At 35.3% G+C, this 11,096-nt stretch overlaps 1 protein-coding gene across 1 annotated transcript; it reads right to left on the bottom strand.

Moving 5' to 3' along the window:
• Window positions 1-574: 574 nt before the first annotated feature.
• LOC125044269 (peptidyl-prolyl cis-trans isomerase Fkbp12-like) lies at window positions 575-3,632 on the bottom strand. The gene is made up of 3 exons (XM_047640849.1): window positions 3,488-3,632; window positions 2,534-2,646; window positions 575-2,296 (listed from the first exon to the last, which is right to left on the bottom strand). The coding sequence occupies exons 1-3, from the start codon at window positions 3,615-3,617 to the stop codon at window positions 2,165-2,167; spliced, it is 375 nt and encodes a 124-aa protein (XP_047496805.1). The 5' UTR covers window positions 3,618-3,632; the 3' UTR covers window positions 575-2,164.
• Between the last annotated feature and the right edge of the window lie 7,464 nt (window positions 3,633-11,096).

An 11,096-nucleotide genomic window follows, 5' to 3' on the forward strand; every position in this document is an offset into this window, starting at 1 on the left:
CAAAACAAAGTATATACCATCTTTTGTGATTTAAAAAGTAGGACTTTTTTTTTCTATTTGTTTTACATTTACCAACCAAACATTTCATGAAGGTTCTATGTTGGGGCTACACCAGTGGTCCCTCCCCTTTAACTGCTCAAATTTACTTTTCAATCTTTCCAATCCAAAATTGCAATTGTATATTTACAAAATTGTAAGTATTTTTATAAAATTTTATTTATTCTAATGGCAAATACTCTTTTCCTGGGGTCTCAGTGTTAAAGAGTTTAAACACAAAGGTTGGCAACCCTTGGAGCTCCTGCAGATAGACAGGTTTTTGCACCAATATCTATTCTCATTCACACTTCACCATAAAGAGGAAATACTGTGCAAACTGATATTTACCATAATACTCTAACCTTCCTTCAAACTAGTAAAAAAGGAATACTATATCAGTTATCACTATACCCAAGACAAAATCTGCAATATAGGCAGAAATTTAAAATGGAGCACATGCAATGTAATGAACCAAGAATGAATACACAAGTTCATATTAAATGGTTTTAATGTTACTTGGGAGAAATTACATACAACATTTTCACAGATTTTTATTTGACCAGAAGAACCTTGTACTGAGAAGTTACAAAAGAAAATAAAAAAGGTACAAAGTACTAAATATAAAAGATGGACTGTGGATCATGAATATAGCCATCTGTAGGTACAGGCTGCACACCATGAGGATATTCCACCTTCTGCTCATTCTGAACACCAAGTCAATGTGAAGACATCACAGTAAGAATACAGTACACAATTCTGACAAAAAAGTTTCTAAGATCAACCAAAAAAGATTTCCACTGAAAATGCCAGACCTAAAGCCAATATTATCATTCCTGGTGATTCTAGTTAGTACATTTGAGTCCAAATGTCATTACGAAGTTACTGCAACCAAAGTTGACAGTATCTAAGAATGTAGACTAAGGTTACATTCAACCATGTATTTAACTGTGAAGACATGCCACCAAAAGTATAAAGAACCATGGATACATTGTAAGGAGAGCATAATCATGCATACCAAAGCAATATATTCTCACAGAAACATACTAATGGATAGTACTCACATGATGGCCAGAATAACTTGTACATACACTAAAAAGCATAGGCTTAGCCAGAATGTTAGCTTTATCCTAGTTTAGAAAACAAAAATGGGAATGTTGGCTTTAACCTTTGCACCAAAGTCCAAACTGCAGGACTGTGACACTGATAATACTGGACTTCTGACTTCATCAGATCTACAGCTTTAGAGAATGTGATAAAAGTGAAGGGACTATCCTAGTCTCAAGGAGAGGACAGTTGGTAGCTGCTACCTGTAAACTACATGCTCCAGCATCCACAAGCTCCAGCATACTCTAGATGCTATGTAATCCTCTTCAAAAGTTCTCAGGAATACTTTTTTGCTGGTATTCATTAGGTTTTATTAAATGCTGTAAGCCATACCTTTGCAAACTTAATTGCCTGACTTTAAAACAAGTCAAATTCAGCTAAGTAAACTCACTTCGGTATACATGTTATTTGGTATGCATTTCTCTCAGGCTTGTGTTGCCATATTATATACTGTATATTTCAAGTATCATATTCCAAAGATATTCCAAGTACTGTCTAAAGTATCACTGAGGGCAGAGGCAGTTTGTCATTTTGGGACATAAGACAGTGAAATCATGCAAAACACAAATGAGAAATCAAACTCTGAAGAAGGATGCATCCGTGTGCCACTGCTCTTTATAACATCCTGTTTGCCAACAGATGGAAGTTCATGGTGCTCAAGTGTTTGCTAGGAGTGGTAGCAGGACTCTTGCATGACCCGAGGGAGGGGAGGGCTCCTTCATGACATTAGTTCCTGAGCAACTGAAGGCTTTCCTTTGTATGTGTGTGTGTCTGTTGCTACCAATTTCCAATGTGCCAAGAAAAACTTCTTTTCAACAGATTTTGCCAATGATATTCATTTATTTCTCTAAATTTCAAGGTAGTACATAAAAGCCTAAATCACAGTAAACATCCTGAAATTTTAAGTTCAACAAAGCAACAAATATCATATAAAGAGGGGAGAGGGTTACCCTTGGGTACATTTTAGAATTCCTAAACTAGCCTCCCGTATCCTTTATGGCAGCAACAAATATCAGGACTTGGCTTATGCTTCCACATTGATGAGCTCCACATCAAAGATCAGAACAGAGTTGGGTGGGATCACACCTGGGAATCCTCGTTCACCATAGGCATAGTCAGGAGTGCAAGTCAACTTGGCTTTTTGTCCAACAGACATCTGAAAAATAAAAATTTACATAAAAAATAATGTTCTGTGATCTTGAACTTTACATCAAAGCCAGAACTTCCCTTCTAATTCTCTCTAATGAGATCAACTACAGACTAGGTAATTGTACAATTTTCTAAATTAACTCGTCATTAGATTGAGATAAATCACATTTCACCCGAGATTTTATTGGAACTATAATCAAACATTCCAAGGCATGGCATTCTAGTGACCAATCAATTTTAATACCTGGGCCACTCCTTCATCCCAACCGCGGATCACTTCCCCATGCCCTATGCGGAACCTGAAGGGTTTTCCACGGTCACGGGAGGAATCAAATTTGGAGCCATCGGTAAGAGTTCCTGGAAAAGGGAACATGAAATGATTGACTATGAAAAATATAAACAATCTCTTTCAGCACAAAAAATATAAACAATCTCTTTCAGCACAAAAAATATAAACAATCTCTTTCAGCACAAAAAATATAAACAATCTCTTTCAGCACAAAAAATATAAACAATCTCTTTCAGCACAAAAAATATAAACAATCTCTTTCAGCACAAAAAATATAAACAATCTCTTTCAGCACAAAAAATATAAACAATCTCTTTCAGCACAAAAAATATAAACAATCTCTTTCAGCACAAAAAATATAAACAATCTCTTTCAGCACAAAAAATATAAACAATCTCTTTCAGCACAAAAAATATAAACAATCTCTCTCAGCACAAAAAATATAAACAATCTCTCTCAGCACAAAAAATATAAACAATCTCTCTCAGCACAAAAAATATAAACAATCTCTCTCAGCACAAAAAATATAAACAATCTCTCTCAGCACAAAAAATATAAACAATCAGCACAAAAAATATAAACAATCTCTTTCAGCACAAAAAATATAAACAATCTCTTTCAGCACAAAAAATATAAACAATCTCTTTCAGCGCACACACACACATTGTTTATATATATATATATATATATATATATATATATATATATAAAATGTCTTCTGCCTCAATCTTTTCTTTGTTAGCTTAAGCTAAATTACTAAATGTTCAAGTGAAATTAAAATGATTAGTATTGCATTATCATTTGCCGTAATATAATTAGTGTTAGTTTATGAAAAGTAAACATGCTAATAACATTTTGGTAAGAAACAACTTCAGTCAATTACAATATACAAAAACATGCTTTACTAACCTGTATAGTGAACTACAACAGTCTGGCCAGTCTTGGGAAAAGTTGTTCCTGAAATGAAGAGAAGTGCCTGTGAATTTTTTTTTCTTACTTTTATTAACAAAATTAACAATGAAATTTCCTCATACATCATACTAACAAGACATATAAGAAATAAAAAACAAAAATGTGTTTTTACTGCCCCATCACAATCACAATCACCAATATTTCTACCCCCCCCAATGTAACCACCAATATTTCTACCCCCCCAATGTAACCACCAATATTTCTACCCCCCCCAATGTAACCACCAATATTTCTACCCCCCCAATGCAACCACCAATATTTCTACCCCCCCAATGCAACCACCAATATTTCTACCCCCCTAATGCAACCACCAATATTTCTACCCCCCCTAATGCAACCACCAATATTTCTACCCCCCCAATGCAACCACCAATATTTCTACCCCCCCAATGCAACCACCAATATTTCTACCCCCCCCAATGCAACCACCAATATTTCTACCCCCCCCAATGCAACCACCAATATTTCTACCCCCCCCAATGCAACCACCAATATTTCTACCCCCCCCAATGCAACCACCAATATTTCTACCCCCCCATGCAACCACCAATATTTCTACCCCCCCAATGCAACCACCAATATTTCTACCCCCCCAATGCAACCACCAATATTTCTACCCCACCCCCAATGCAACCACCAATATTTCTACCCCACCCCCAATGCAACCACCAATATTTCTACCCCCCCCAATGCAACCACCAATATTTCTACCCCCCCCAATGCAACCACCAATATTTCTACCCCCCCCAATGCAACCACCAATATTTCTACCCCCCCAATGCAACCACCAATATTTCTACCCCCCCCAATGCAACCACCAATATTTCTACCCCCCCAATGCAACCACCAATATTTCTACCCCCCCCAATGCAACCACCAATATTTCTACCCCCTCCCCAAATGCAACCACCAATATTTCTACCCCCCCCAATGCAACCACCAATATTTCTACCCCCCCAATGCAACCACCAATATTTCTACCCCCCCCAATGCAACCACCAATATTTCTACCCCCCCCAATGCAACCACCAATATTTCTACCCCCCCAATGCAACCACCAATATTTCTACCCCCCCCAATGCAACCACCAATATTTCTACCCCCCCAATGCAACCACCAATATTCACCCCCCCCAATGCAACCACCAATATTTCTACCCCCCCCCAATGCAACCACCAATATTTCTACCCCCCCCAAATGCAACCACCAATATTTCTACCCCCCCCAAATGCAACCACCAATATTTCTACCCCCCCAATGCAACCACCAATATTTCTACCCCTCCCAATGCAACCACCAATATTTCTACCCCCCCAATGCAACCACCAATTCTAACTATTCTACTTCTAAAATTCAATCTATCTACAATCTATCTACTACAAACTATTCTAATCTAACTTCTAACTCTCTATTCTAATTCCTAATCTAATCTAAATTTCCTTTCCTTTTCTATATTCTTTTCTAACTATCTAAAAAAAATCTAATTCTATTCTTCTTTTTCACTATCTCAAAATTTCTACAAATTCTCATTCTTTCTAATTCTTCTAAATCTCAAAAACTAAATACTAAAATAAAATTCTAAAATTCTCATTTTCTATTCTTCTAAACTAACTAAAATCCTAAATTTCTAAAATAATTCCTAAACTACTAAATTCTATCAATCAACTTTCTTTCTACATTCTATTCTAATCTACTTCTCTATCCCAAAAATTCTAACTAAAAAACTCCTAACCTATTCTTTTCTACATTTTCCTAAATTCTAAAAACTAAAAAATTTCTAAATTCTACTAATTCAAAACTAAACCTAATTCTACTAATCTAAAATCTAATTAAATCTCTCTACTAAAATTCTAACTATCTCTAACTACATTTCTATTCTATTTCTAATCTACATTCCTATTCTAAAACTAATTACAATCTCTTCTTCTCATAACGAAAATTTCTAAATATTACGACTATTCTATAACTATCAAAATCACTCTTTATTAAAATCTCCTATTCATAACATATCTACTCTAATACACCTAAAACAAATTTAAGTCTAAAACTTACTATCTACTCTAATTCTAATTTCTTATTCCTAAAAAAATAAAATAAATCTACTATATTCATAAATTCTATATTCAGTTCATTTATATCTATTCTAAACTAAATTCTACTAAATTCATATTTATATAAGTTCTTATTTATAATTTACATATCAAATTCCAAATTTATTAAAACACTATTTACTATTATAAAATCTTTATTATTTATATATTATAATAATCGAGAGAGTATTTTATAATATTTATATATAAGATATCCCCTATTTTATTTTATTTATCACACTCTAATTTTTCTTTCAACTTCATAGTATATTCTACAATTCTACTAATAACATACACTAATTGTATAAAGTCGTAATTAATAAATTAAATTCATAATTCTATTATAACTAATCTAACTTCTTACAATTCTATCTTATCTTGATTTTCTAATCTATCTACTACTAAAACACAATATTCTAAACTTTGCTATATAAAATTATTATTAAATTATTCAATTTATAAAAACCTTAAACTTCTATATAAATAACTTTATATCATTATATATTAATTTAAAATTTGTATAGCGTTATTTAATTATATTATATAAACAATACTATATATTTTATATATTAATATAACTTATTTATATATAATAATTATAATTATTATTATAATAATTTATAAGTTTTACGGTAGTGTATTGAGTTTGGTAGTTGGTAGTGAGAAGTTTCTGGAAGATTTTTATAGAGTTTTTTTTTTAGTGGTAGTTTTTGAGTTGGAGTGGAGTTTGGAGTGGTTTTGAGTTATAGTATTTGAGTTATTTCATACATCATTAGGAGTTTTATGTGAGTGAAGTGAGTATTTTAGGGATTATTTTGAGTTTATGCATGATTTTTTTTATTGAGCTGGAGTGTAGGGATACGTTTTGGAGTTTGAGTTTTGAGACTTTGGAGTTAGTTTGATTCTTTTACTTGGAGTTTGAGTTTTGGATTTGTATTTGAGTTGAGTTTTGAGTTTTTTGGAAGATAGTTAAGTGTATTGTAGGATTTTGAGAGTAAGTGATTGTGATTTAGATTTATTCTAATAGTTGGAGTTTGAGATTATGGGAGTAGTAGTTTTGTAGTATTTTTTGCTAGTTTTTCACAGTTTAGTTGGAGTTCTTTAGGGGAGTAGTAGTGATGAGTTTTTTATTGGTATTTTGGGGAGTGGGATGGTAAGTGTAGTGAGTTGGAGTTAGTGGGCATGAGTTTGAGTATTGGGATTTTGGGAGGGAAGTAGTTGGAGTGTAGTTAGTATTTGTGTAGGATTGGAGTTATTTTGGACAGTGGAGTTTGGGAGTTTAAAAAAAGGTGGAATATTTTTAGTTTAGTAGATTTTTTTATTTTTAGTTTGATTGTTAGTTTTAGTATTAGTTTTTTAAGTTTACTATTTTTTAGTTTTACTAATCAGTTTTGGAGTTGTTGGGAGTTTTTTTTTTTTGAAGTAGTGACAGTGGATTGGATTTTGATGCAAAAGTGGAGTAAGTTTGATTAGTGGAGATTGGGTTTGAGTGGATTGAGTAGTAGTGAGTTAGAGAAGGAGTTTGAGTTGGATCTGCACGGACGACAGTGGGCATTGGGAGTTTATACTGAGTAGTTAGTAGTGAGTACTGATAGTTTTTTATTTTTTATGTATATGGAGTGAGGTAGAGTGATAGTTTAGTTAGTCAGGAGTAGCGAGTGAGTTTGAGTTAATTAGTGTTAGTATTGAGTTTGGACAGTATTGAGTTAGTTGAGTATGGAAGGGAGTTTGGAGGGAAGGGATTGGATTTCTTTTTTGGATTTTGTGAAAGGTTTGATTGTGAGTTTGGGATGAACATAACATGGGTAGTTTCTTGGAAGTGGACAGTGGAGAGGAGTAGACGTGGAGTTGAGTAGTTTAGTTTTGGAGTAGTTGATTGGAGTAGGATGAGTGTTAGTGATTGTGGAGTACATAGAGTATGATAGGGAGTAGGATTAAGTGGAGTTGGAGTGAGTGGAGTTAGTTGAGTTTTTGGCGTAGGAGTGTGATGGAGATTGAGGTTGTGTGTTTTGGAGTTGGGAGAGATTTGTGAGTTTGAGTGAGAGTTTGGAGTTGAGTGAGTTTGATTTTTCTTGAGTTGGAAGTAGTTGGATTTTTTGATTTGAGTGGAGTAGTGAGTGGAGTTTTACAGTGGGAGTTAAAAAAGGTGGTTAGTTATGACAAGTGAGTGTGACAGATTGGAGTTGGAGTGAGTTTTGGAGGGAGTAGATTGAGTGAGTTCTTGATAGTTAGTGAGTTGGAGTTGGAGTTGTAGGAGAGTGTGAGTTGGAGTTGGGAGTTGGTATTAGTGATTTGGAGTGGAGTAGGGGAGTAGTATTACTGGAGTTTTGGAGAGTTAGTGGAGGAATGGAGTATGAGTGGAGACATTGATAAGTGAGGATTGATTTTTGTTATTAGTTACTTGAGTTTGGAGTAGTATGACGTCATTGGGTCAGTATTTGAGAGAGTTTCAAGAGTGAGACGCAGTTGTTTTGGAAGATGGAGTTTTGAGTTAGTGGAGACAGTTAGTGTTTGAGTGGGAGTGGAGTGAGTGGAGTGAGTAGTGAAGTGAGGAGTGGAGTAAATAGTTATGAGTTGAGTAGAGTTTGAAGTGGAGTTTTTTGTATGGAGTTTGTTTTTGGAGATTTTACGTAGGGTTATGTTGTATTTTATTACAGAGTAGATTAGGAGTTTATGGAGTTGAGTGTGTAGTGGAGGAAGTTGGAGTTTGGAGTGTTTGTTTTAGTTGGAGGGAGACTTGGAGTGGGAGTTGGAGTTTGAAGGTAGGAGTTTGGAGGGAGTAGAGTGTGACTAGTAGTGGATGTGGGAGTTGGAGTTTTCAGAGAGGATTCTAGGAGTTAGTTTGTAGTTCATTTGGACGAGGAGTTGAAGTAGTGAGAGTTTTGAGTTTTGTTGGGAGTTATGGAGAGTGTGGATTTGAGAGGAGTAGGGAGTGGATTTATGAGTAGGAGTGAAGAGTATAGTTTTTGAGTACTGAGTGGATTTATTTGAGGAGTTTGGGAGATGGAGTCTGAAGTTTAGTTTAGTTTAGTGAGTGGAACGTAGTAGTTGGAGTGAGTGAGTTTTATTTTTTTTTTGGAGTTGGAGTTTTTTAACAATGGAGTGAGAGCAAAGTTCTTTGTGATGTGGGAGGAGTGGGAGGAGAGAGTTGATGTGAGTTGGAGTTTAGTGGATTAGTTGTAGAGTTGGAGTTTGGAGTTAGTTTTAGTTTTGTTTGTGGAGTTAGTGAGTAGGTGTCAGTTTTTTTGTAGTTTAGTTTGAGGGAGTTTTTGTACAGTGTGTTGAGTATATGGAGTAGTGGAATGTCTTGAGTTAGATTTGAGTGGAGTGCGACACAGTTTAGTAGTACTTAAAAGGAGGGAGTCTGGGAGTTGGATTTTTTGTTGTGGAGATTGGAGAGTGGAGTGGAGTGAGTAGTTTGAGTAGGTAGTTTTAGTGGGAGTTTGGAGTTTTTGTACAGTGAGCATTTTTGTTTTTTGAGTGTAGTGAAGCATTTTGGAGTAGTTTAGTGTGTGGAGTTGAGTTTTGGGAGTTTTGTAGTGGAGGGAGAGAGTGGAGTTTTGGAGTGAGTTTAATAGTTAGTAGTGGATTTTTTAGAGTTTGGAGGGGTAGTAGTTGTTTGAGTGAAGTAGTCTTTTGAGGGGAGTGGAGTATAGGATGGAGTGAGTGTGGAGGAGTAGTGGAGTTTGAAGTTTGTTTGGATTGGAGTGGAGTGGAGTGGAGTTTGGAGTAAGACATGGAGTTGAGAGTAGTGGAGTAGTTAGTTAGTTAGTTTAGTTAGAGTGGAGATGTCATTTAGTAGTAGTGGACAGTGGAGTATAGAGATTGGGAGTTTTAGAGGAGTTGAGTAGTAGGAGTAGTAGTAGTTTGGAGTTAGGAGTGTGAGTTTTCTACATGGAGTGAAGTTGAGTGAGGAGTGAGTAAGTTTTAGTTAGTTTGGATGAGTTTTGAGTTTTTTTAGTTTTGGAGTAGAGCTTGTTAGTAGAAGTGTAGTTGGAGTAGTGTTTGTAGTTTTTTTTTGAGATAGTGAGTGAGTTGAGTATGTTTTGGAGTGGAAGTAATGAGTGGAGTGAGGGAGGTTGTATTTGCAGTGGAGTAGAGTGGAGTAGATTTTGAGTATTTGGAGTGTGTAAGAGGTTTGGAGTTGAGGGGGGAGTTTTGTAGAGTTTGAGTGGAGTTTAGTTTAACATTTTGTTGAGTTGAAAGTTGGGAGGGGAGTGAGGTACATGAGGGAGTTAGTGGAGATGGAGTAGTTTTTGGAGTGGGGCACAGTCTGTTGATACTGGGTGCGAGTTAGTGTGGAGAGAGTGTTTTTTAGTTAGATTAGTTGGAGTGAAAGTTTGAGTAGTTTGGATTTGATTCAGTTTGGACTCATTTATACATACAGGGAAAGAGTGTACGAGTGTTTACTTTTTTTGGGGAAGTGTATTAGTGTTTTGGAGTTTGGAGTATGGAGGTTGGGAGTTTAGTCTGAAGTTGAGTTGAGCATGAGTTGGTTAGACTTGACGTTAGTTTTGGGTAGTTTTGAGTTACATTGAGTATGGAGTTGTTAGTGATTGAGTATTTGGAGTTGAGTATATGAGTTAAGTTATTAAGTGAGGGATTGTTAGTGGGAGTGGGGAGGGAAGTTATTGGAGTTTAGATTGGAGTGAGTAGTAGTGAGTGTATTGATTTGGAGTGAGTTAGAATTTGAGTAGTATAGACACTTTCAGGAGTTGGGAGTTTGGGTAGTTTAGTTTTGGGAGTTTATATTTTGAGTGATGATTGAGTGGAGTAGGATTGAGTTGTGCACATGAGTTTTGTAGTGGAGTTGATTAGAGTGAGTGAGTAGTTGGAGTATTTAGTAGGAACGGTAGTTGAACTTTATTTTTTACTGGGAGTGAGTAGGTAGAGTTTGGAAGATGGATTTAGATAGTATGGAGTGAGGAGTTATACAGTTTGAGTTATTGATGAGTTTTTGGAGTACTGGATTGGAAGTTTAGTAGAGGCAAGTGGATGTGGAAGTAGTTTTTTAGAGTAGTTTTACTTTTTTTTGAGTAGTAGATCTGTAGTTGTTTTTTGAGGAGTGGCGGAGTATTTTTAGTTGATAGTTGTGGGAAGTTTAGTGAGTTGGGGTTAGAGTTAGTTGAGGGATTTGGAGTAGTTGGAGTTGTTTAGTAGGGAGTTTGGAGTGGGAAGTAGTTAGTAGTTGGAGTTGAGTTTGTATGTATTTTGTGAGTTTTTTTGAGAGTGAGAGTGGAGTTTGGAGTTTTATTGATTTTGAGTTTATTTGGAGTGAGTGGAGCGTTAGTTTTGATTGTGATTTGGAGAGTAAGTTGGAGTATTTTGATAGAGTTTGAGATGGAGTGGAGTTGGGGACAGTTGGATTAGAATGAAGTTTATAATAGTAAAAAGATATAAAATAATATAATAATAATAAATAAAGAATTATAGATATAGAAAAAATAGAAGATAAG

The sequence above is a fragment of the Penaeus chinensis genome, chromosome 35 (assembly GCF_019202785.1).
Source record: "Penaeus chinensis breed Huanghai No. 1 chromosome 35, ASM1920278v2, whole genome shotgun sequence".
Classification (NCBI taxonomy): Eukaryota; Metazoa; Arthropoda; class Malacostraca; order Decapoda; family Penaeidae; genus Penaeus; species Penaeus chinensis.

What these genes read in the sequence shown, in the direction of transcription:
- LOC125044269 (XM_047640849.1), bottom strand. Translation starts at nt 3,617, where the DNA reads ATGATGTATGAGGAAATTTCATTGTTAATTTTGTTAATAAAAGTAAGA. An exon ending in TGTTGTAGTTCACTATACAG is followed by an intron (nt 2,647 to 3,487) that starts GTTAGTAAAGCA and finishes TCCCTTTTCCAG; the next exon opens with GAACTCTTACCGATGGCTCC. An exon ending in GGGATGAAGGAGTGGCCCAG is followed by an intron (nt 2,297 to 2,533) that starts GTATTAAAATTG and finishes TTTATTTTTCAG; the next exon opens with ATGTCTGTTGGACAAAAAGC.